Source organism: Aphelocoma coerulescens, chromosome 1 (genome assembly GCF_041296385.1).
Source record: "Aphelocoma coerulescens isolate FSJ_1873_10779 chromosome 1, UR_Acoe_1.0, whole genome shotgun sequence".
Classification (NCBI taxonomy): domain Eukaryota; kingdom Metazoa; phylum Chordata; class Aves; order Passeriformes; family Corvidae; genus Aphelocoma; species Aphelocoma coerulescens.
Window position 1 is genome coordinate 73,348,213 of NC_091013.1, and position 26,755 is coordinate 73,374,967.

General features: G+C 39.5%; 1 protein-coding gene across 8 annotated transcripts in view; it reads left to right on the top strand.

The window, feature by feature from the left end:
* Positions 1-26,755, top strand: part of ATP8A2 (ATPase phospholipid transporting 8A2) — a 320,016-nt gene that overhangs the window by 113,631 nt on the left and 179,630 nt on the right. For all 8 annotated transcript variants that reach the window (XM_069013203.1, XM_069013240.1, XM_069013228.1 and 5 more), the window contains one exon: positions 6,817-6,989. In XM_069013203.1, the coding sequence (XP_068869304.1) occupies positions 6,817-6,989 (173 nt within the window). The remainder of the gene's footprint in view (positions 1-6,816; positions 6,990-26,755) is intronic.

Consider the following 26,755-nt stretch of genomic DNA (forward strand, 5'->3'; position numbering starts at 1 on the left):
CTTCTGGGAGCATGCACTGCCATGGTATTTAATCTGCAAGATGGGAGATGACTAGTTAGTGAAGTCTTGAACAAATTGGTTTCACGTCTTAGTTTGGCAAAAGCCTCTCTTTGCTCCTAATTCTTCTCTCCTTCTTTCCCCCAAAGCCTCTCCAGCTCTGGGGTTGCAGGGGAGACTTCATACGTACTCCGTATTAAAGGTGCTGCTTTTCTTCCCTGAGAGCCTGAAGCTTAGTGTGCAGCCATCTGGCATGCTACGTTAAGTTTGCTTGAGTACTTTTTGAATAGTCAGCTTTTTGACACTCCTCCTTACCATGATCTCGAACTGATCTTGTAGGTACTTGAAGTACCTGCAGTCCTTTACACAGCATTTGTGTTTGAGATGGTATACCTGACTGACACTCTTGGAGATTATTTTTCCGTGATCAAAGTTTGTGAAAAGATCTGTTTCATTTTTCTTTTTAAACTATGTGGAACACACTTGGAGATAGATGTACTGATGACAGGACAAATTTCCTTCAGGGTGTATTTTCCTTCCTTTTTAACCAAGTTTCTTGGCTCCTGCATAATAAGTTTGTTGCAGAACTGGAAACATCCTTGAATCATTCTTTACAGCACTTGTTATAGCTCTTGATGGTTGAATTCATCTGGACTTTCAGCTGCCCCTGGATACAAAAATGCTGATATGATCTGTTTATCTAATATCTGAAGGCAAGATTTGATCTTAGTATGTGATAACCTGAGACTTGCTATGCAGTTTAGGGACTCTTTGTGTTGAGACATTTTAAATTCCTTGGCTAACTGAAGGAATTTCAGGTTGAAGTTAAATTCAAAGCTATGAAAATGATCTGAGTGAACCCATCTAATATCTCTGGGTTCTCGATATGATGTTTTTCTTGGCACGGTAGGAGATCATATTAATCAAGCAGAATCATGGTGCTAATAAATAATCAAGTTCTGCTGTGTTGGATCAGTGACAGTCATTCGATTGACATGTTTTAGGAATGTCTGTGAGGTGCTGTAGTCACACTGTGTGCTCTTAGGTATCTCTTTAAATCAGCGTGTGACACAGGCTGAGCACTGCAGTACTACTGAGCAACAGCTATTGATGGGCCTGTTTGTTAGTTTTTCTCTTAGTTTTGATCTTACTTAAAAGAGTAAATTGAAGGTATGCAGCTGGGATCTGATCTTCCATGATCCATTTACTAAATGGTTTTGTGTGTACAGGTTGAATTTGAAGTGAATCCTGTATTTTGAAAGTACTCGGGCTTCTTCCAAACTGGGAGATGGTGGTACTATTTCTTTTGAAATGTGAACTAGTGAAGTATTCACAGTTAGTCTTTGGCTTTTAAAGGTTTGCCTGGCTCTCAACTAGAGTGTCCTTATACCCTCTTCTTCCTGTAAAGCTAAGGAAGGGATGAACTCCTAAGATTGGGCTTTAGAAATGTGTAACTGTCTGCATCATCTCTCCATAATGCTGTTTTCAGTGAGTTAGTAAACAAAACAACCTCCCTGCTAATATTTCTACTTCTGGCTATACAAGAACCTTACAGGTTATGTATTTTCAGGTATACAGCCTGCTCTGTTCAACATGCACTGCCTCATCTGTTATTAGTAACTAAGTATTTTCAATTCTGCTGATGTTTTTAGTATCCATTTAATTGGCCATAAACCATGGCATTTGTATCATTTTATGTAAGCAGGTGACACATTGCACCCAACAAACACAACTGTGTTTGAATTGGTGTTTCTACCCCCAGCTAAATTCTGAGAGTACACAGAAGCAGTTAAATAACCAACTGTTTGAAGACTTACCAATTGTGGGAATCACAAAAGAGAGGGAACAGAGGAACAAAACAACGAGTCTCGTAGCTGGACTACTGCCGTAAACATAAAGTAATCTTCACTAGGCTTTGTGGCAATATGCTTTGCACCCTTTCTTATAACCAGGTCTTTGGAAGTTGCCTGTCTGCTTTCGGAAATTGAAGTAGTTTGCTGACCTAGTCAAGTTTGGCAGCAAACTTGGAAGATTGGCAAAAGTGAGGATCTTTCTAGGTATTTCTTTCTAGGTTTCAAGACAGGTTTCAAGGTTAGCTCTTGCATATGTGGTGTTTATTGTGGAAAGCACTTCCAGTGACTCTTCTAGCCAAGAGGTGTTGCTTTAAATAGTTCTATTATATTTTGCCAGCTTTGGTTTAAACATTAGTTTTTCTTGCCTTTTTGTCGATTATTCCTAGTCTCCTGTAAATTTGCATCTGCCAGATGTCCTTACAGATCTCTCTGGCACAGCAACTAGACAGATTCACCAAATGTGGTGAAGCTTCTAGGTTGCAATTAAGATACAGTGGAAAATTTCCTATGAAGTAGGGGTGGCCAGTATTATCTTGAATGGGGTTATGCAGTGGATTCCTTGCTTAATTCTTAAGTTCTCCTTGGAATATTTTTCATTTAACACTGGGGGCAGGGGATGTGGCTGGTATTTTGATTGAAACCACTTTTTTCAATACAGTGAAAGAGTTGTTACATCTGATGATTCAGATTATCCACACATAGGAAGGAAAACAGAAGCTGTAAAAAGTAAATTCTTAGATTGGTAAAACGAGTTGAGCTGGCACTTCAGTGTACTCTAGTGAGTTAGCAGATTGTGTAATTTATATAATCTCATATCAGAATTAGTGGCTTGGAAATTAGTAATAGGATGATGGAAGAAGTTAACTTGGAAAATGCTTTGAACTGCTGTAGCTAGCAGTACTTTCTAGATAAATACAGTAGCAAATAGCATGTGATTGACTTAGCTTGCAGTTAAACTGATGTGTAAGGTTAACATCTCTTACTGCAGGAGCTCGTTGTGTGAGGGTGATGTTAGGTCTTCTGAGATGGAGGAATGGCTGTTCAAGGAGGACGAATCACAGAATATTCTGAGTTGGAAGGGACCCACAAGGATCATTGAATCCAACACTAAACTGATTGGCCTGTATGCTTTATTAGCACCATGCTCCAACCAACTGAGGATGCATGAAATATGGGCAGCCAGAATGTAGGGCTGATTTTGGCCTTACCAGGGCTATGTCTATCAGAGGTCACAGATTCAGGAGTGAGTGGCTCTCTTCAGCTAAAGATGCCTTCTGGCCTACATGAAGCTACTAGCCACTGACTTCTCTTCCTGAGATCTCTTTCCTTGTGGGCCATGTATGGCTGTATGCTTACAGTGAACCATGAGTGTAGTGGCTGCACAAATTTTTATCCTTTCTATCCCTTGCTGTCATTTCAGTGACTATGTGAGCCTTTCCAGGGAGGAAAGAGAACAGGAGATTTGGAGTTGATTATCTTAAATAACTGTCCAGTTCTTCTCTGGGTATGAGCTTTTTTCTAAGATAAGCTTAGGGAATGGCTATTATCCTGCTGGAGTCTTCTGCACTCGGTTTTTGCAAGTCCTCTGACTTCTGTTTTTTCTTGGCAAGTATCTGATACTGTCATTCTGTGTCGGATACTGAGTTGCCTCACACACCAACATTTCTTAGTGTGCAAAGCTCTGGTGGGAGGGAATGGGCAGAAAAAAAACCCCAAGAACAACAAAAAACCCCTTCCCAAAGGCACATGGTGCACACAAAAAAGCATGCTTAAGATCTAATTATATAACCTATACAGTAATGTTCCTGATGTTTCTTATTACAGCATGAGGAGTCTGCTCTTGTTTTTAGTGAAATCAGCAGAGCTCTGATTAAGTTAACTCTGATTGTGTTGACTTCCCAGTTGACTTTAAGCATCATGTGAAAAGTATTAATATTTGCTCTGTTAGCCTACAAAATAATAGCCTGGTAAATCCCAGAATGTTTGTCAGTATTGTAATTCAAATATGAAGCTGGGCACAGCAGGGATTTTTCCTGAGGTTTTAGGAAGTGAGAATATACAGGCATGCTATCACAAGTTTTGTTAAAGATCCTGAGAGTGCAATCCAGAGAGGACCACACAAACTCTGCTTCAGGATGTTTTTGTTTTCTGCCTGTCAACAAATTTAGTCTGCTATGAAGATTTATAATAGTGAACTAATAATGTTACTTCATGTTCTGTATGGAAACTATGCAGAGAGAGAACAATAAAATCTGAAAGTTTATTTTAAAGCAGTAATGCAAGTAAATGTTCTGCTCAAGGTTTATATTTATGATTGCAACTTGTTAAAATGGAAATGGAAAAACAAACAGGAAGAGCAGGTGGGATAGGTTTATTATGGAATATAGCACTATGTCTCGAATTTAACTCAAGCGCAGAGGCCATAACATTAACCCTTAAATGCGTTTATGTCAAATGTTCATATTTTTAGAAACTAGTCAACCCATCATGTCAAAGGTGTAAAAGTAGAATAAAAATAAATTAAAACCTGACTTCCTTAGCTTTTTCAGTTTGAGCTCTGTAGTTGACTTTTTACAGTCTGATTTTTTTTTTTCAATATTTGTTCTCTGACACTTGGTGGACTTATGAATGAGTTTTTAAGCCCTTATAAAGCTCTAACTGATAATGTTGCTCTGATTCAACTGACAGCTTAAGCACATGTACATGCCCTCTACTGGCTTATGAAGTGTCCATATTTATTAGAATAACCCACTGAATCAGGGCTACTCAAACGGATGGACTTTTCAGTTTTTGCACCTTCTGACTTTTAAGTAAAGCTGCATATTTTTAATATTTGGTGGAAATCAATATGCCACTACCACAAGGTTTCATTGGCAGGCACCTCTCCAGGTTTCCCCAGAGCAGCTGGATGCTCTGTGCCTGGGAAGAAAAACCAAGTTTATTATGGCTAAGTGAAAGGCTTGCTATATTTGTTTCTAATATTCTGGTTTTGTCAGAACCCCTGACAGACTTAGCATTTAGTCTTGATAGATACTCAGTAAAAAAGGCAGGGGTATTCCACAGGTCTGAGTTTATTCAGATACTTTCTTAGGATTACTATTGATTTCTGCTCTATCATGCTTATTCTTGTAAAGGATTGATTTACTCTTGCTTGATGTGACTCAAAGAAACTTACCCCTTGATGTCAAGCACAGAGTAAAAGCTAGGGATCAAAGCAGGGATTTTTACTCTAGTAACCGGTAATGAGTTGCCCACAGAAGGATGTAGTTCCCCATGGTTTCCAAATGTTTGTTCCCCTGCTTACTTAGAAGGTCTTCATTATATACCCACTGACATTGGGTCTGGTTTATTTGGCTCAATTGCACTGGCCTATAGGAGCAATAGTTTGGTGGGGATTTTTTACATGGCAATTTTAAGTAGTTGGAAGAAACAGAAATAATAATTCATTCTTTTCTCTGTATAAGCTGTTAGGTTGTAAATTAGTCCTGCGTATGGAAGAGTACATTGAGAGTTTTACCAAGTGCTGGTAAAATGAAGTGCCTGATTTGTAATCCTTGATTTATAGCATTTTGGAGTATTATTAACCCTGTTACTAATTCTGTGTCATCTTATATGTAAGATGAGTAAATTCCGTGACCAGGGCATGAATTGGATGAAGCTTATGCATAGCCATGACAATAAGCTAGGGAGAGACTAGTAATTTCAACTGATGAGAAATATCACCGTTTATAAGTTTTTCTGTGGCTTTTTCTTTTGAGCAATAGATGATGGATATTCAGTAACCCTCCTGAGCTTGCCCTCAGATTCTCCTCTGTCTGTAGGGGGGAGCGGTTGGGCCTTGGCCCTTCACCCTCCTTTGGGTCAGGTGAAAAATGGGGGTGTTACCTCTGAAGTGCCCCAAGTGCTAGACAGGGAATAAGGGCAGGGAGTTCTCCCTTGGTTTCAAATAGTCAGAGAAGCATTTAATCCCGTGTGTGCATTCAGGAGAAGGACAGGGGTTAATTCTGCACTTGAGAGCAAGAAAAATGTTTGAGCAAGACTGAAAGGAAGCAGTAAAGAAAAAGAAATGACACTCCAAGATCCCAGGGGCAGGGGCTCTTGGGATCAAATTCTATTATTGATAACATTACCCAACCCGTATCCGTTATACCATCCTTGGAGTTCCTGTGAATGTTGTCACTGCATAGTAGTGTTGAACTAGATAAAACAGCTTTCTTCCCTGAAGACTTATCCTTATTTTCCCAGCACTGGTCTCTAATGGTTTAAGCACAGTCATCTACTTTGTGTTAAATTTTCAGGTACAGTGTAAATAAAGCATGCCATGAAGTCATAAATCTAATCCCTCACATTTTAATGGGGAAACAGGGAATTATGCAGTCATTCTTGTAAAGAAGAAGGTGAAAAAGGTAATCTGTGTCTGAAATGGCTGGATTGTGTTCTCTGTCATACTCATTAACTTAATCTGTAAATTTGCCTCCAGTTGGGGGCTAGTTTTCTAGTGAATCAGAGTGAGTTTGTTTTGATTACCATACTAATGAGTGGGGTGAGAGAAAATGAATTGCAAAGCAACTTTCCCTCTTTCCCCCCACCCTTCCCCTTTGTGTGAAAGTGGCCTGGTTCTTTTCCTACCTGTTTGGCCTGGGAAAGTTGATGTGTTTGGGCTACAGTTGGAAAGGCTGTATCACAACTGCTTTGGGCACATGCATCATGCAGGACTGTGTGGTAAAAGTGCTGGAGTCTGCTTTGAAACAAGATGTGTTCCTAGGAAAGCAGAGGCAGCTTTTGGTGATTTGTGACACAAGTCAGTATGTCTGCACGAGATACTGTTAACACATTAGCTCACATCAGTGCCAATTTGGGTGCATGTATGCTGTGCTCTGTTGCACGGTCTGGAGTTACCTTGCTGTAGTTTGAATGCACTTTTCTTGGATTAGGAAGAAACATTTTCTTTTTGTTTATCCTTCAGGCAACAAGAGCTTCTCTGACTCAACATTGTACCAGTCTGGGGGAGTCACTGGGCAAGGAAAATGATATTGCCCTGATTATTGATGGCCACACACTGAAGTATGCCCTTTCATTTGAAGTCAGGCAGAGCTTTCTGGATTTGGCACTCTCCTGCAAAGCGGTCATCTGTTGCAGGTAAGGAATTCCATTACTTTTTTGGGTAACAAAATGGGTGTGAAGCCTGTGAATAAAACTTAGTCTGCACACTGCCACACTAAGTATGGAGAGCAGCTTGCTTTGTAGAGTCTTTCTTGCTCCTATGGAGGAGGAAGCATGTCCTTCATTAAAACTGTGTCATCAAATAATGCAATTCCCTCATAATGCATATGCATATGACATAATGCAATGTCAGTCCCAGTTGAGTCCGATCTCTTCTATGAAGTGATGAAAGATCATGAGAAAACATTGTGCCTGATTGCCCGGTTATAGTAGACGCTGATGAGAAGGAGCAGTATGGATGTGGTCATTTGTAATCAAAATGTTTGTGTGACTTTTCAGCTCAGCCTGAGAGAGGGTCTCTGGGTGAATTTAAGTTTGTCTTGACTTCTGCTTGTGTATTGTGAGCATGTGATAACAGTGCAATTTGCCTCATTAAAATGTCAGACTACTGCTTGCTTTACTAAGTCACAGCAGTTTGTTGCTGTTTGTGGATTTAGCCATACACAGATGTGGTCCTATGTCATGACTACTGCAGAAGGAAGGAAATAAGAGCCCCAAGAAAATGAAAACCAAAAGCTGGCTTACTTTGCTTTCTGTGTAGCAGGAAGGCTGCATCATTTTTAACTTTGAAAGATTATGTGGCTTTGAGGATTGTGTGTGTTTGTGCTCATTGCTGGTATTCGTGGAGAACTGTGACCTAGAAGGGACTGTTGATTTAGGCAGGCAGGAAGTTTTATTTGCATTCTAGAAGCAAGACCTGCTTTGTGGGAAATAACTATATGGAGACTTTGTACTACTTTTTTTTGCAGTCTTACTTACCTTTTGTGTGTGCACATGGCAAAAGCAATGTTGTCCATGCACCCAAAATAGATGAACCCTTGGGCTTTTTTCTGACTAGTTTCTTTGCATTTGTTTTCTGGACTGCTGTACTGCACAATACTGGGGCTAGAGCTGTTCATTAATTTCCTGATGATTAGATGGAGTATGTCCTCAGCAAGTTTACAGATGATACAAAACTGAGGAGTGATTGATTACACTGATGGCTTGGCTGCCTTTCTGAGGGACTTCAACAGGCTGAAGAATTGAGCAGAGAAATCTCATGAAGTGCAAGAAGGGGAAATACAAAGTCCTATGCCTGGGGAGTTACAACCCCTTAAACTGGGGGGGTTGCCAAGCTAGAAAGTGCCTTTGTCCAGAAGGATTTTTGGGTCCTGGTGGACAAGCTGACTGTGAGCTAGCAATGAATCCTAGTGGCAAAACAAAGACTAGCACTACCCTGGGCTGCAGTATAAAGACCATTGGTTGAGGTTGAGGGAGGTGATCCTTCTTCTCCACACTGGTGAGGTCCCATCTGGAATGTTGTGTCCAGTTCTGAGATCCTTAACATAAGATGCAAAGAGGTTTAGTGGAGAGAGTCCAGTGCAGGACCATGAAGATGAAAAAGGGGCTGGAGCATCTTTCCTACAGGGAGAAGCTGAGAGCTGGAAGGGTTCAGCTGAGAAAAGAGGAGGCTCAGAGGGGTTTGTATCAATTTGTATGAATATGCAATAGAAGTGAATGAAGACCAGGGAGATAGGCTCTTCCCTGTAGTGTTCAGTGACAGCAATTTTTCTGTCACTGGCAATTAATCTACTGTTGATTAATTTTTTAAAATTTGGGCAGAGGGCTAGAGGAAGAAGGCATGAAGTCTTAGAGCAGAGATCTCATTTCTGAAGCTGTTTTGTGGAGTGACAAGTGTTTTACCAGAGGGAGCTAACACAAGTGCAGCCATCTTCTGAATGCAACAAGCCCCGATGTAGGGCCAGGAAGAGGGCCAGAGTTAAGGTACTTTGGGCTTCGAGAACACCAAGTGCCTGGGAAGGGAACTGACCTGATGCTGTGCTCTGTTTGTGACGAAGTTAACAAACACAGAGCAGATAGAAAGCTCCTGCTTTCCTACTATATCACAATGCTGTGGTAGAGATCCTTCCAAGGCACTTTGTTAGTTTATTTCCTGAAGATTTGACGAGTTAAGTCAAAGACCTATGTAGTTGAAATGAATAATAAATTGCAAATTATTAAAATTACAAAATATTATAAAATATATATAATTAGCTGAATATAAATAATGGTCCTGTTTTGCCAACAGACATGCAATACTGAACATTTCCTCTTTCATTATTCCATGAGGGGAGCCAACAGGGGCTTTATTTATTAGTGAATTAGCAAATTGAGGAACAATGCGGAAAAAATACTGTGAAGTATAAATCAAAGGGGAAGAGATGATGTAATTTCATAGCTTAAAAGGAGGAATGAAAATAATTGAGTTTTAAGTCCCCAGGGAAAAAGAGGAATGCTTTTAATAACCTTTAAGGCTTTGCAGGAACCTTCCATTCACTTGCCAGGTGCTTGATACTGAAGCAAGAAAAACATTTTTTTTTCTGCTCTGGATTGTTTTCGATAGTACTTTGTCTGTCAAATAAGGCAGTGCACTTATACTTCACAGGAAAAAGTTTTAAAATGTAATTGAAAAAGAGGGCATTTCAAATTAGAGTTAGTCTTCAAACAAAAATGTTAATTGGGAGGGGGATCTGGCTCTTTAACTTAGTGGTATGATGTTTAGCCATTGTAGGAGGAGTTGCCTTGCTATTCTCAACATTGCATAAATTCATGGGGCTTAATATTTCATAAATTTACTAAAACATTTTCATCTCCTCTGGGGAGTTTCAGCTGCATTTGCCATTCAAATATTTTTTTTTAAAATATAGTTAAGACATACTGTATATTCATTTTCTGGGCTTTAGGCATAAACTGTAGTTGAACTTGATTCTCAGGAGTAATCTCTTAAAATGAAACTGTAGTAAACCTGGCTCCTTTTTGCATTAAGAGGGAAAGATGGTATCTTCTGATGAGGTTAAGTCTTCCACTGTTACAGTGTCTCTAGCAGGCCACTGGCACAGTGGAGAAAAATACACCCCTCGGGAGACTTGGTAAAGCTAGCAAAATCAAATCAAACAACTCTTTAAGAAAAAGCCTTGTTTGTTAAAAGTTTTTCCAGAGACTGACAGATCTCATTATCTTTCCTCACACTGACTGAGATGTCAGTATGTCAAGAGCAAGCAAAACTTACTTTTCACTGGAAGTAAATGTTGTTTGGAAGGCAGTTGAACTCATGACTTCATTTATGAGATCTGAGCTGATGATTGCCTGTCTCTGGTTTTCAAATGTTCCTTTAATGGACCTGTTTTTAGTGATGTTTTGTGAGACACAAAATGTTAAGGCTTGGGTAGAAGTGAGATTATTCTTTTAATAACAAAATGGAGTGTTATCATTCATCTACTGTTTATACACCAGCTGATAGGTACAGCATATTGCTGCATTTGGCTTTGAATATAAAAGTAGCAGAGAAGTATATAACTTGTGTGTTATGGCATTTAATATTTAATTATTTAATATTTAAAAAGTCAATTTAATTTTAAATTGATATTTAATTCTCTGCTGAAGAGCCTGCCTTGAGTTGGAAGTATTTGTAGTTGAATTAATGTGGTGTTTCAGAAACACATTTTTATGACTCTGCTTTGGGAACTTTTTGTTATTGTTGTTGAATAGAACTTTTTTGCAGGTGGCAGTGACTCTGCCTTTGTATGGGTTTAATCCCATATTAACTAGCCATCCATCAGGAAGGAGCAATCCATCAGCATTTAAATGATGAAGTAATTCCAAGCAGTTTATAACTACTCAGTACTTAAAATTAATTGTTGGACAACAGAAGTAGTCCTTTGTTTAATTTTTTTCACAGATTTAAGCACAACAAAACAAGCATCTCCAGAGAGATGCATAGCATAAGGCTGGGAACCCAAGGCTGGGCTGCCTCAGAGTCATTCTTTTCTCTTTTGCCTGTGTTACTGACCATTTCTGCAATAGTGCTTGAGGTAATCATGCTGGGATATTGTTTCTTTTCCATAAGTGTACTTAGATCCTGCAGCTTTTCAGCTGAATGAACGGTGAGTTGATCCCCTTATAGGAAGGGTTTCAGGCAATAGGAAAACAAAGAAAAATGTCTCAATTGCTGTACAATCCATCAGCTTTACTGCCATACTTTGATCAGATGTCCTGTTCTGAAGAGGTGTCTATAAAGCATGAACAGAAATTGAGGAAATCCAGCAACAGCAATTTCTGTGGACTATCTGCTGTTTCTACAAGGGCACTTGGCATGTCATGTCTACATCAGGATGATTTTCTGCTTGCTTTTAGGTTGAAAGGTGTGTGCAGTTGTTGCTCAGCACCTGAACACTGACTGGAGGGCTTCTGCCCAACCTCACCAGCCAACTTTAGGTGATAGCGGCACAAACTGTTGCTTTCAGTACCTTGAGCAGTATTGGAGTTGTAGTGATAATGGTTAGGAGCTGAGTAAAAAAAGAAACAAGATGAGAAAATACATGTTTTTTAAACAACCCCCCAGCAACAGCAAAACTCTGTTCTACCTGTGTTGCTATTGCATGTAGCATGCAGGGAGGCTGGGGTGAGGACATGAGCCCACAGGCATCACTCTGAGAACAGACACTATATGTTCTGAAATGAGCATTCCCTTTGACTAGCATGTCTCTGCTTGGGTGTTGAAAAGGAAGGGGCTTAATGAATTGAAAGCAGAAGGTTGGAGAAGGAAAGGAAAAAAGCAGCTTGTGAAGAGTACATGTTGCTAATTATTAGTGTCACTTCATCAGCTAAGGAGGGAAGAGAGATGAGGAAACAAGAGAGGTTGTCTTGGCACTCCCGAGTTGTAAGGCCATAGCTTGGGTGCTTCTGGTCTTCCATCATGATTTGGAGGAGACATTAATAACTTAGCTCACAAAATGAACATCTGGAACACTTCTTGAATATTTATTTCCTCAACTCAAATATTGGTGCTGGTGTTAGTATTTGACAAAATGATTATTCTGTGCTGTAGTTCAGAATGTATTTATTTATTGGATAAAAAAAGTGTCTTGCTGGCTTTCATTAGATAAGATTCCCTTTTTCATGACAAAAAATTGCAACTCAATCCTGACTGAGTATGCAAGCCAATTCTAATGTTAATTGGTCCCAAAGAAAATTATGGATGTGTTACATTTTCCTGTATGTACATCTTATGTTTCCCCTTGTCTGTCACCTACTAAATAATCAATGCTCGTTCTCTTGTTTTATTTCTGCCAACTCATGACAGCAATATTCATCTCATGACTTTGAAAACCGTGAGGGAGGAGACATTCTGACAGCTTTAGTGTTTGTAGATAATTGAAGTGGGAGGAAGGTTTGGAGTTGCAGCATTACATGGTGCTCTCTGCACTTTTGAATAAAGAATAGTCACAGATGATTAGAAATGATCACCTAAACTGTTCAGGGTGTATGTAGGGATGTGTAAAGCAGTCCTGGGACTTTCTTATGATTGTTTTTCTTAAAAGCCTGTTGGCTGCTTTGCAAGAGCTAAGTTAACTTGGAAAATGTCACCAGTCCTGTGCTGGAAAGCTTATATGGGCAAACTTTAGGAGAGCTTGATCTTACAAATTTTGGTAATTATTTTGTCCTCTGACTGGCGAAGTGAGTTTCTGCTGCATGTTTTGACTTCTGTTTGTTCTTTTTAATTGGTGCTCTGTGCTATGACATTTTCTGAACCTCACTCAGAGCTTGAATGATTCAAATGCATAGCTAGTGTTTAAAGGGGAAAAAGTTACAGTTTACACTTAAACAGTACTTAAAGATATTGTTTTAACTGGTATTGTTTGTTTTTTAAATGACACAGGTAAAGCATCTTTGGCTCTTTCCCTTGGGTAACTATTAACTGCCTGACAGCCTGAATTTAAATGGTTCATGCTATATGGCCAAACATTTCTTACTGCTTAACTTCATCCCATTATTGTGACTGTTCCTATTCTTAGAATTATTTTGCTTTACTTGTCATGTGGTTCAGATGAGGAAGTAATTCAGAGTAATCTCTAAGTTGAACCAGTGTTCCAGTTTCCACTGCTATTCCCAATTTGGCAAAATGTTTGCTTGTTTGAATTTATTAAAGAAAAATACTCAGCTGATTGACTAAGTTTGTATTGTGTTTTAAACTTGTGTATGTCAGTTCAGATCTGGTATCTGCTTTAGTGTTCAGTTTCTGTTTATACTGGATGACCAGCTGAGTGAGTTCTCATGTCCATAACTGTGATTATGAATGAAAAATTTGTTCCTGAAATACTCTGCTTCACCTCAACTTCCTGTTTCTGTTACAATTCTTCCTAGCAAATTCACTTAGCACCAAGTATTTGGAAAAGGTTGGAAGAAAGGCATGAATACAGCTAAAATCAACCTTTTTCATTGGAAACCATTTTGTAGGAAAAATACTGCATGTCCTGATAAAAACTTAATAAGTTTCTCCTTCAAGTAGTGTTTACCCTAGTTGCTCTTTTTAAAATGAATTTGTTACCATTTTGCATTGTGAGCCTAATATTTAGGTGACTGAAGTCTTAGCATTTTACTTGATCTATCTCATCAAATGCAAGTGAAATTTGTCTCTTGAGCAGTGGGGTGATAATACTCACAAGCAGTTCCAAATGGTATCAGTGTCTGTTTCTTCACCATACTGCAGTACCTTGTCCAAATTGCTTCTGGTCTCTTCAGTTTCTGAGCAGAAGCAGCCAGCAGTGCTATGTTTAGCGCTACACTTCCCAAATTGGAAAATAAACATTCCATAGATACTGCACATGAGAAAAAAGTACGCTGCTGGAACGTATGCTATTTTAGAAGAAAGATAAAACTGTGGTTTGGAATACCTTCTGTTCCATGAGAAATTCATAGTACTGGTATATTTTTCTTTCCACAAGTGTTAGTGTGTTAACCCCTGTCTTCTGGTCAGGTTCCAAATTGAACAATTACTTTCTTCTCACTGAAATTCCCCTGCCTTCTTTATTGAATATAATATTCTTCACTTCCTATGCAAAGCTGTTGAGGGTGATGGTGTGAATGCTAAAGGTCACCAGGTTTTAATTCAGAGGTACTACAGCAGAATTCTGCTTGTGAACCCACCTCTAACTATTTGTATCCCTTCATTTTAGGCATCCGTTTTGTAAAAACAGTATTGGAAGTGTTATCACCACTCTCTTTAAACAAAAGATGTAGGGTCTTTCTTTGGAGGGGAGGTGTTTGTTTGGTATTTGTTTTCTTTCAGTATTTTTTATGGTTAGGGAGTGGTGCATGTTGACTCTGGGCTTACCCAAGTTCCTCCAGTTTGCCAGTGCAAGTGTAAATTAACTTTGTATCTTAGCTGACACCAAAACGTTTGAACTCTTTCAAGATGGCTTGTGTGGCATATGTAATGCATGGTCTCTGACACAGTGCACAGAAACATTCATTGGTGTATGCACTTGTATCTGGTAAGAACAGTTTCTTAATATGATGAGGTCTGTAGGCTAACTGCAGCTCAGTGTCCTGTCTCTTATAATGCTTCTTTCCAAACCAAAGATGTCAGACACTCTGATTCTCCATTAGACTTCAGTAATGCCAGTTTTTTCCTGTTTAGGCATTCTGGCACAACCAGAATCTTGACACAGTTGTCCATCATTCTTACTACTTGTTTGCTGTGCCGAATACCCTTTTCCTGAGCTCCTGGAACAGTATGTTGTCTGCTAGGGAGTGACTGAATGTTTCCTCTTACGAATTCCCTGCTGGTCCATAAGGCTGGATAGAGGCCAAGGGTCTGGTGCCTTACAGCAACCTTGCAACTGGTTTGTAAAGTCTTCTGACTGTGTAGAAAAGTTCCGTAATTCCTTGCTCACCAGGCTGCAATTGCAAGGAAGTATTTTACCTTTTCTGGTTTTTTGTAATGGTTTGTCAAATGTTGTGAAGAAATAGGTAGCCTTATCTTGATCACTGCTTACTATTCTGAATTTTCTTCTCTAAATATTGGGTAGTCTTAAAGATCTCAAAACTTTTCCTGGGAGAGGATTTGAGGATTGTCCTTGCTTTTATTGAAATATTTATTTTTGTCTTCCAAGTTTAATATTTGAATTTCACTGAAACCTTGATGCATGAAGGTACAGAAGACAAAGGCCTCTAAAGAATATGTGGTGCTGCACTGCATTCAGAAACAAGACTCAAACCAACTGTAATATTACTCCTTTCATAAGATCCAACAGAGCCTCGTGCTCTATCCCACAGGACCAGCTTAAATATTGTATTTTCCATTGTTAAAAGTACAGATATAAAATTACAGAGGCAGGAACAGTCTGTTCTGCAAGCTTCTTAATACTACAGGGAATTGCCTTCATGAGGACTCTGGGCTTTAGGGCACTGTAGTAATATGTGGGACACTGAACTGGTAAAACAGCTCTGGTCAAAGTTTCCAAAAGTGCTTGGTGTTGGTGGAAGCTGACTCTAGAGTATGTCTAAGTTCAGTAGGAGCACAGCTGAATCCATACTAGATATTTGGAAAAATTTGACCTTACACTGAAAAGAATGGTTAGGCTTAAATGTACTTCTCTGCTATTCATACCTCTGAAGTCATGATAATAAAACCAAAACTATGCGTGAGGGAAATAGAGTAAACCTGATTGGATTCAACAGGCTAGACTAGGAAGCAAACTCTGAGTTTGTTCACATGAGTAGAGAAATGAAGAGGCTCTGGCTCCAATGGGCTATGCTGGTTTTGGCCAGCTTATGTACTTTAAATGTGTAGATCTATAGACTTGCCTCTTCTTTAACTGTGTGAATAAATCCCACCATATTCTGCAGGGCAAACAAGGCTGCCCAGTTGGAAGTGATTTAGCAAAATAGCCATGTTGGTGGTGTGCTAACTTTTGTGGGGTTTAGACTTTCCTTTGCACAGTTGCTCAGAGCCAGTGGAAATAATTATTTGTAGAATCCTCTGTTTTGCAGTCTGTAAGGGATGCTCACCTGCTTATGCAGAGCAATACTAAACTCATCCTTTTGAAAAATAAAAATCTTATCTCTGTGCTAATAATTCTCCTTAGTACTTCTAAGAAAAGGTAAGCTAGCAAATGTGTGAGGAATACCTGTACTTGCAAAGATATACACCAGAACTTGAAGAAAAGCTCGTTTTCTGCTGTATCAGAACTACCATTCAGCTTAAGGGCTCTGTGTTCTGAACACCAGGCAGGGTTAAAATGGTAGAGACTTGGATTCTGCATTCACCAGTAGTCTGTTCTTATGCTGTTTCTGAAAAAGGAGGTTTAAATAGCTCCTCCCTATTTTAGGAAGGCTGCTTTGATATCTTGTTTTGGCATTTGTGTTGAATGCATCTTTCTTCTACTCTTTCAAACTTGTTTCGCCAATAGTGTCTAGAATAGATGATAGTAATAGATAGTGAAAATTATGATCTCTTTTAAATCTTTCTCCTTCATATCCCCCTTCTCTTACTGTTTTCCATGTCATGGCACACTCTTATACTTCTAAATTGCTCCATCTCACAGGTCTTCTGTCATATCTCACTTTGTATAATATGTGGTCTTTGTGCATTTCTAGGATTTGTTTTATTTATGCTCTGCATAAACCTTTTCTACGTAAACACACAAATTCAAGCTCCTACAGGGAACACTTTGATCAGAGCTTCTAAACCTGTGTAGGGTGTTACCTGTGGCTGTTTGCCTACATGTGATCTGAAAGAGCTATTACTTGTCGGCCCTCCTAGGGAGAACCAAGGAGTCTTAAAAACAACCCAAAACCTTAAATAATGTGGTAAGGTGCCAAAATGAAGACAAACTCGATACAGCTGGGCTGAAGACATCTTTGAGCACTCAACTGCCCGTCATCTTTCTGCAAAAGAGCTTCTTGTTGTTCAGAAACATGTGCTGAGCATTCAGAGGTTGCTGGCTGAACTGATCCTGATGAGTGGGGAGGCAGGATTTGGCAGTCTCTGTGGAGGCTGAAAGGTCTTAAGAAGTGCTCTGCAGTTCAAGAATGGCTGCTATGATTGTTATGTATGTAGAATCATTTGCTGTGGTTCACTCCTCTGTAGCCTTTCACTTGGCTTTAGTCTTTCATCTGGGGAAATGTTAAGCTCAGAACTGTCTGTGTGCAGAAGGTGGAAGGTCATTTTTGCATATGGTATATTCAGTGTTCAAGTCAGTGCCAAGTTTCTCCAAAACTTTCTACCTCTACATGCCTTATTCTCCAGATGAGGTACTTCCAAATGCCTTGGTACTGCGTTGTACAAACAGGTCATCCACGTCCAGTCTGTACGGTGTGATGGGTCTCCTGGAACAGTGGGTCGGTGATTTTGTCAGGAAATGGAATGACTGCCATAGTGGTATGAGTGTGTCCGGGACGAGGTGATGATGTTGAGATCAATGCCCACAGACCAGGTGTGTGTGTGTGTGTGTGTGTGCATCTCTTGGCTCTGTTGAGGGTTATTTGTGGGACCTTTTGTGTGCTATTCTCCAATCCTCCAACAAGTATCCTTAAAACTGTCAAAACTAGGAACTAGTTCATAAAACCATCAGAATTAATATAGCCATATTTTGAGACCTGATTTGGCTCTAATTTATAAATGGAATGTAGCTATACTGTGGGGTTTTCTGCTGCTTAGATTGGGGTTTTTGTAGACTTTTGGTATAGCAGGAGCAAGAACTGTGACTAAGTTAAACTTAGAATTGGGGATGACTTCCAGAGCAACAAGGAACTGCAGGATTGTTTTGCTACTTTGCAAGATGTTTTTTGTATCTGCATTAATGTTGGGTGAGAAATTCCAACTTCATCTTGGAAGGATAAAATCAAGCAACACTTGTAAATAGTTCCCTTCAAGGTATCAGGCACAATTGCTTTTAACCCCTGGTGCTTGTGACTGTCCCTCTGCTGGTGCTGGGTGGTTGACTTAGCTTTATTTTTTCAGTACAGCTGGTTTTAGGAATCTAAGGAAGAAATGTATGCAAGCTTTCTTCTTCACTGTTTCTCATGTCTGTTTCTTCTGATAACCAACATGTGTGGGCTGGAAATCTAAGCTGTTCAGGGATGTTTTGTTAGGGTAGACTTTTAAAGGCAACATAGAACTAGGTTTTATTCTGCCCAAGTGTAAAAAGCTTTTACTTTAATTGCTGAGCTCAGGCGTTCTTAGCACATTCATGGGAATTGCTGGTTTTGTCTGACTTGTTGAATGGGTGAAGTAACTAGTGGGGATTTAAGAAAAAGTGTCTAAGTAGCCCACTTCGTGCTTGTTTGCAACAGTAGAGTTGTTCTGGGAGACTGTCCTGCTGTACCTGGTCAGCTAAAACCCTGTTCAACTGCTTTGGCCATTGGGGTGATACCGAACCACAGAAGGGACCACAGTGGGGTTGTCTGGTCCAACTTCCCTGCTCAAGAAGGACCATCCTAGAGCACACAGGACAGGATTGCATCCAGATAGCTCTTAAATACCTCCAGTAAGGGAGACTCCACAACCTCTCTGGGCAGCCTGTTCCAGTGCTCAGTCACTACACAGTGACTGATACCTGTGGTGCCTGGTATTCTGGGTACACCACAGAAACCTAGTGACTTGCTTTCCTTTTATTGCACAGTACTGCCACTAGCATTTTTTGCATTTTGGTAAGTGAAAGATGTGGTGAAGTAATTTCAAATGACTGAGTAGCTATTCTGAAAACTGCACACTGTCTTCATGAAAGGTTCAGTACCTTGTTGTATGGCAGCGCTTCTTTGAGAGATTTTCTTCTCCCCAGGACAAGGTGACTTTTATTCACATTTTGAACTTTAGAGTTTTAAAATACCAAGTGCCTTCACATTTAGAGAGTAAATATTGTACGGCTGTTTTTAAAACAAATGGCTACACATGGTTCTCTTGTTTATAAGCTGATATGTATATACAGGTATATGCATGGTTCATGCAGGCTGTGTGGACAGGAAACTGCAGATATTTTTTCTTCCTGTGATCAGTTTTTTGTTGTTTTTGTTGTTTTTTTTGTTTGTTTTGTTTTTGTTTTTTAATGGTGTGGTTAACTTGAAGATCAATATGGACAGAGCACAGGCATCCCATTAGGGCTGGCATACCTCATAAAAGTAGGGCATGTCCCATTGGAGGTTGTTGGACCCAGCAGTTGCTGTGCAGTACACTGCTGTGAGTGTGCTGTGCTTGTGGAGCTCCTGGGCTGTGAGAAACTGTGTGCTTTGAGAAGTTCAATCCCATCTCTGCCTTTCTCTGTACCGTTTCTAATGTTTAACAAGTTGTTTTGAGGAAGTATATGAATCTTCAGTGTTGTGGATTCTGATCAGCCATCAGAGTACTCCCTGCAGAGAAAAGGCTGCTTAATTAATGTCCCTGGCTGGGGAGGAATTAACCTTCAGGTACTGTGCGTGCTGCATGGGTGTCAGTGCCCACTGTCACTTACTGGGTCTTTACTTGAGCTTTTAAAGCAGTTAATATGATGTCCTGATGGGACTGGAGAGTGTAGACTATCTCTGTCTGAGGTGGTAACCTAAACTAACATAAAAGGTGAAGGTGGAGGTTGCTTTTGTAAGTAATAGACAGTGGTTGGGGGCCCTTTAAGCATATCACAGTTGTTGTAGCCCTCCCCAAAACAAGCTCTGCACCTGATTTTACTGGAAAATAGAGAAGTAAAGAACTGCTTAAACATTACTTGATTTTTAAAATAAACCTGATCTAATTACTGCTGGTATCATTAAGTTATTTTTTTGCTTATCCAAAAGAGTAATGTTTTATATGACATGGACAAAAGATGTTCTGAACCTAATCTATGATGTGGTTAGTGGGGTCCCTGCCTGTCCCAATTGTGAAGACTGAGGATCAAAGGAAAGCTGGCACTTAACTATTCTTTCCTCTTCAACCACTACTTTCAAATTGTTGGTCTAAAACAAAGATGTTTACTTCAAATTGCAGGTAATAAAAATATTCACATTAAACTGCAAAGAACTACATGCAAAAGAAATTGAGTCTGATTTAAATGTCAGAAATAAAGAAAGGATGAGTTAAAGCTTCAACTCTGCCCACCATGCAACTTATTGTACCACGTTTTGGAGATTCTTTCACTATTCAAGAGGAGTGTTGTGACTCAAGAATGCAGTCCTAGTGTTAGTTTTTATGGTTTTGGTTTCTTCTTTTGTCTCCAAATAACAGTTGGTGGGAGTAGGGAGAGGATCATACAGAAATGTCAAAGTCTAGAAAACAGATGGCAGCAGCTTCTTTAGAGCTTTTGTGCTTTACTAGATGTATAAGCATTTAGGGACCTTTTAAAAGCATGTGTCCTGGACCCAGTACCATATCCTTAGTCCTTAGAGCTTAATATTAATGTTTCAATACAATTGGGATCTATTACAGTATATAAAAAGCTCCACTGATTTAGAGCTCTGTTTTAATGGTATTTGTGCCTCTTATCAAAGGTTGGCTCCTGATGTGTGGTTCATGGCTGTACTAAGAGGGGAAGAAGTGTTCCAGGAGTTCTAGCTTTTTTTGCAGGCATCTCTTGGGGTGAAGCCAGTGCTTGGTCTCTGCAGTTCTTTGCTTAGAGATGGGTCATATGAAGGACCCCAGGTGGTACAAGGGGTCAGACTTGTTCCTCTTTCAGTGACTGGCAGCTAGGAAGAGGCATATTTTAAAGTATGTAAGATTTTTGTACTTTGGCACAGTAGGATCAGATGTAGTTTGTGAAAACAGGAAAGAATTGAGCATTTTGTCTCAGTCCCAGGTGTGCCGTGGTGTAATGGAGGCAGGTCTGTCATTTCTATGTTCTCCACAGCAGTGCAGTTTTTTCTGGGACCTCTTAACTTCCAGAGAGTTGCAATGAGCCTGGACAGCTTTGCTGAAAAATACAAATTGCTGGGAGAGTGGACAATGCAAGGGGGGAAGGGATTCCTTCAGCCTACCTGGGAGACTTCGCTCAGTTTTCATGCTGGTCCAAATCTATTTTGTTATTGTGTGACACCTGATGCCTCCCTACTATTTTGCCTGTGTTTTTATGTTCAACGAACAGAAATGTTTTTATTGTGGGATTCTGGCATGGATTCTCTACACTTGTGCTGATGTTTTAAGGTGTGCAGCCATTTTACACAAACACAGCAATGTAGTAAGATGGCAGTATCCAGATGTTATAAACTGCATCTTTCACAATCATAGTCTCCTTTTTATATCTGATTTCCCTCTTCTAAAATCACTGTTTGCATTTCCTTTTTGCTCATATACCTTCCACCTTCTTCACATTGGGCCTTCAGTTCATTTTTGGATTTTAGTCTTGCATACCAGGCTGACAGGCTGACCTTGTGATGCTGTTGCAAGCTTGTTATGTCCAGGGGAAAATTAATTTTTTTTCCTTTATTGGATATGTATAGTAAAAGCCAATATTTTATGAGATGGTAGAGAGCAGGAACAGTGGTGGCAACACCAGTTTAGCTGAAGGTGCAGCAAACAAGCCCAGCTCATGCTCAGTATTCACACTCCCAAGTCCAGAACAGGAGGGTTGGAAAGAATTTTGGTTTTGGCCTGAGAATACAAAAAGGATTAAAACAGCTAAACTTATTCTAAGGTTTTTTTTCTGAGAAGAAGGAGGAACTGGATGGAGAAGGGAGTTATAGTATGGTGTTTTATGTAGTGATGACTGAAAAGCATAAAAAGACTTTATTCTATTATCAATTCTAATTGGAGGCTGGCACTGATTAGCAAGAGGAAAGAAGTCTAGGAAAGGGAAGACAAATGGGGAATTTTATTGAGTGGAAAGCTGCTGAACAAAAGAGGATTTTTGTTCCTCTATATTCTAGTGGTTTTAAAGAAACCTACAAACTGCATACAAACTATTGATAATTCTTCACTCAGCTCTTTCAAGTGTAAGGCAGGAGGAGAAAAGGAAGAGGTATGAGTGCTAAGTAATTCTTCCAAAGATGGTCTATAGGATGGTTTGTTAGGAATTCCTATACTAGGAGCTTTTGTCTTACCATTCATGCAGTAGGGACAGTGCCATGAATAAATATTTTACCTGGGACTCTTCAGCAATGAAACCAGGGCTCTGGAACCACATCTCCTGGTGAAGATACCTCATTCCTGGTTATGAGAAGATCCTGTTGGAGTGTTAAACATGAAGTGCCAGCAGCATAAAGGCTGTTACATGCATTATATAGTGTAGTGTGTTATAAAGGCACGTGAATCATATGGATTTGACTCTTTAAGTCAATGGAATTGTCACATCTCTTCCAATTTAACACAAACATTCAAAGGTGGAGTCTGCATGTGGCTTAGTCACACCTTAATTAGAAGAAGCATCTCAGTGATGATGTGGAAGTCAAGTTGTAATGCTGAAGTTGTCAGGTTGCAGAAGTGCAGACTACGGTGGCAGAAATGCCGTCTCTGGCTGGAGACAGCTGAGAATCTATTTCACCTTCTTGCCTTTCCCATTCTGAAGACTTTACAACAAGCAGTAAAAGTAACTGGATGGCTCTGCATCTGTGGTGCTTGTTTCAGAAGTCTGAATACCTGATTTGTGCTCCCAGTTTGCTTTGGAGACTTAGGACACCTGGCCTTCCTCAGCTCAGGGGTGTGATGATGCCTGTTCCTGCAGGCTTTGCGCAGTGAGAGGCTGTATTAATATCTTGTTTGTTCCAGGATGGCTGCAGGCAACAGAGTGGTTCCACAGATATGTGGGTGGGAATTCGTGTTTCACAATAGTAGTGAAAGGACATCTGCAAATGAAGAGCAGCTTTGTTTTTAAATATAAAAGGATTAGCTACCTAATTTATAAAATTAGCGAGTGGATTTTGAAAGGCTGATGATGGCAACAGATAGGATAAAGAAATGCAGCACCAGTATCTTAAAGTACAGGAGCAAACACCTGTTTGGCTCTGAAATTAGTAAGATATCTAGCTGGCTTAGGTGCTGCTGAGCTGCAGCTGCCACCAGCTTCTTCAACAGGATGAACTGCATAGTGTGAAGTCTAGGCTTCTCCAGCCAGGCTGTATGTATCTGCTTGCCAGCATCTGCTGCAAAGAAATTGGCTCCCTCTATGTATGTTGACAATAAGAGTCCTCAGTGTTAATTCTGCATCCATCCTTACATAAAATATTAACACCAGCACTGGAAGGTACATTTCTAGTAGACTTGAAACTATTAGAGCTATGACAGATGAACTGCTGGTATGAGTAAATGAAAGAGCATACTATCTCCTTCTAAAAAAATCAAATTAAAATATTTTGCAGGTTGAGAAATACTGTATGTGGCAAATACTTCAGGCAAGCCATTTGGAAGCAATTCCTTGTAAAAATTGGGAAAAAAATCCCCAACTTTATTGGCCTAAATATTGCATGAACTAGAAGCTTGCTGAAGGACTTTAAGCAAAAATAGTAGATGTGGCAGTAATTTGAGCTACAAAGCAGAGAACAGTACTTATAGGATAAGTATCAAGCTCAGATAGATTGCCTTACTAATGATTTAAAGGAGAAGGTTAAACATCTTATGAATTAAATTCAGAATTTGACACTAAATGGGATTTTTTGCAGGCTCAGATGGAACGAAAACAAGTAAAAAATATGGAGTGGTTAAGTCTTAGAAGACAGTATAAAAACAGCTAAAAAAAAGTGTGTTTTAGTGAAGAGAGAGAGCTGGCATCTTTTTAATACAAGAGGAGTTTGTTCAGCATGTTTTACCTGGCTGTGTGTCTGCCTCAGCTGTACTAGTTCAGAGACGTGCTTTGGCAGCTGTAATTAGTGTTGAATATTTATTCCTGCTGAAGACTATGGGTAAGAATTAAAATTGAGCCATAAATACTGCAACAAATCCAAGGCTATTGTTCATAAGACCATGCTACTCTAAACGGCGGTCTGATTCTGCAGAGTTGCTGAGGGGCCGTATCCCTTAGGACTTAAAACAAACGAGGACATTTAATACTTCAGAAACCAAACTAGTTTTTAAGTTTCTTTCACAAAGAGGTAGTTATCACAGTTTATGCCCTGAGCTAAACTGCAGTTCAGCCTATTGTTACTTGGTGTTTATGCAAACTACTGTTTCAAAATATTTTATAGAAAGTGGCTCAGTGAACCAAGTTTTTCTTCTTCTATTCTGTTTATAGGGCACTCACTGGAGGAGGAGGGAGAGACCAATTGTTTTGCCCTCTCCAGTCTGTGTGTGTGGGCACGGTGCCTGTGGGGTATTTCAGAGAAGCAAGCAAATGATCTCCAGTGTATTTTTTATTGTAACACACTTTAGCTGTGAAGGCAAGAAGTAGGTGACTTCGTTGTTTTCTGTGCTCTGCTGTGCGGAGTCAAGAGCGCTGATACAGTTTCAGTGGGTCCCGATTCAGAACTTCATTAGCTTTCAGGGAACAGAGCACTTCTGGATCTGCTAGTGCTATACTTGTCAGTCTTGCCAAAAGCATTTTACTAGTTGCTGTTTTAACTGATGCTTGGTGTTATTACAACTTGGGGAATGCATTGTTTTATAAATGACATTAATAAAACGTGTAATACTGAGGAAATCCAATGTTAGCACTTTTAAAATTGATCATGCACATTGTAAAGGTAAGCTTAAATGCTCTAATAGAAAACATTTGATGGTTTTCTCCAAACGTCACTGTTATATTCTACCTGATTTAACGTAGATAATCGAGACAGACAAAGCTGACACAAAGTACTTAACATTTGCTGTTACTCTTTTGAAAAATTACATTCTATAGATATTTTTTAAAGCCTTCCACTTTTTCTGTCAAATAATTCAAGTATTTTGAGGATTTATTCCTATTAAACCTTTCAAATATCTGGTTTGAGTTAAGTCCTAATGCCATCAGTGTGCCTTACCAATGGCTCAGAATATCTCTTCATGTCTTGCATTTGACAAACTGTCCAATAATTTCCAGAAGTGCTGTGATATTGAGTTTGCCAGTACTAAAAAAGGGAATAAACTTTCAACTAACAAAGGATGAAACTTGGGTGGGCTCCAGCAGGAAATTTTGCATCAGGCAGTTCATAAACGTCTGCCAAGAAACCAGTTATAGGAAAGACAGCCGGTGAATGTGATGGGTTTTGTGCTGCTTGCAGTTGTTACAGGATGACTCTGAATGTCATTGTGAACCCTAGTTACTGCATGCTTAAGCATGTGATTAATCACAAATATTTTCTGTGTATTTTGTCACAGAGGGGTTGTTGCACTGAAAAAGAAAATCTGGAGAATGGAGTCCCTACAGAGGTGCTTATGGGAAGTACAGAGAGCAGAAAGGGAGTAAACTTGGGAAAAGTGGTATTTGGGGAACTTGAGAGATTAGTGATGAACCTCTGAAGTAAAGGATGGGCCACTTGGTTTGTAAGATTTAATAGGCAAGTCAGGAAAAATATTGATAATCAAGACTTAATTGAGGTCAGAGTTTGATAGCGAATGCTGGTATCTTGGAAGCAGCATTTTATTTTGTTGTGTGAGAAAAAGGGATTTGTAGAAGTAAAAAAAAATTGCAGTAGCAATTAGAAGGTGATGAGGGTAGGAGTAGAGATTCCAGTTTTGTTTTCAGATATGCAGGCGTGAAGTATGGCTCCAGCTTGAGAATCCAGAGTAGATTTGAACTGAAGAATCCCAGGCTACAGCTTAGGAGCCTCTTCATGATGAACAAACAAGTTGTTCTTGAAAAGACTTCCACAGTTCTGCATGTAGTTTATACACTCATAGAGTGGGCAGGGGTTTAAAAAAGAGCTTGGAACGAGCTCATACAGTGCTGTGGAGTATTTATTGTGCCTGGGATTTGTTGGGGAGATCCAGTCTCTACAGTCTGAGGTCTCTCATAGGTGTACTGGAACTTCCTGTGATGGAAGCAACAGGGGAAACATAAAGCATGAGCTGTACAGCAGACAGCTTCTCTCTGATGAGATACAGAGAACAGACAGCATCATTTTCTTGACTCATAGAATAAGACTTGTGCCCAATAAAAGTGCTCCTGTTAAGCTGGAAGAAAAAAAGGCGAGGTTTAAACATGGATTTATTGTCAAAATATTGATAATTTTCTTTATGTACAGTATTGAGGTGGTGAGTAATTACTGAATTGGGTAATTGAGTTGGAAAGCTTCTTGGAGAAAATACAGTTTGAAATAGTGGATGTACCACAACTTAAACAAGTCTTTCTAGTAGCTTCTTGTTTTTACAGCTCTTAGAAAGAAAAAATCTTACCCAGCCTTACCAACTAGTGACTTTTCTGTGACATTTGCCTGGCAAAATAAAAAAGCAGTGACCTTATACAACAGCAAAGAGAATTTGTTCCATTATGTAAAGACTGTAACTGAATGAACCTTGATGCATTTAACTGAGCTCCTTAGGTATCTCACTGTAAGGAAAGTTCTCTACAGATTTTCCTCTGCTATGACTTGTGCATTTTCCTCTGAATTGTTAATTCCTTTTAGCACAACAACAGATGCCTTTTGAATGCTCAGTGCAAAGTAAATACTTTGTCTGCAGGAAATGGATTATCAGTTTTATGATTACATTCAGATCTGTTGGCTGGGTTTTGCTGGCTAGTAAAATCACAGCTTGCAAATTGAGGTCTGTTTGTTTTGGTGATGACTGGAGTTTAGGTGTGTCAGTAGACAATTCTGACTATCAATAGCTTCAGAACTTACCACAGGTAGGGAAAACACTCTTTTTTTTTTTTTTTTTTTTAATAGTAACCTGTTAGACACTGAAATAACTTACATGTTCATTTAACCCAGGCCTATCTGTGATTAAACTGTTTAGCTTCTTATGGGCATCTGGCAGCAATCCAGTGGTGAATGCCTTTTTAAACTCGATTTCACTAACCATCTCTTTCTAACAAATGGTATCATTATCT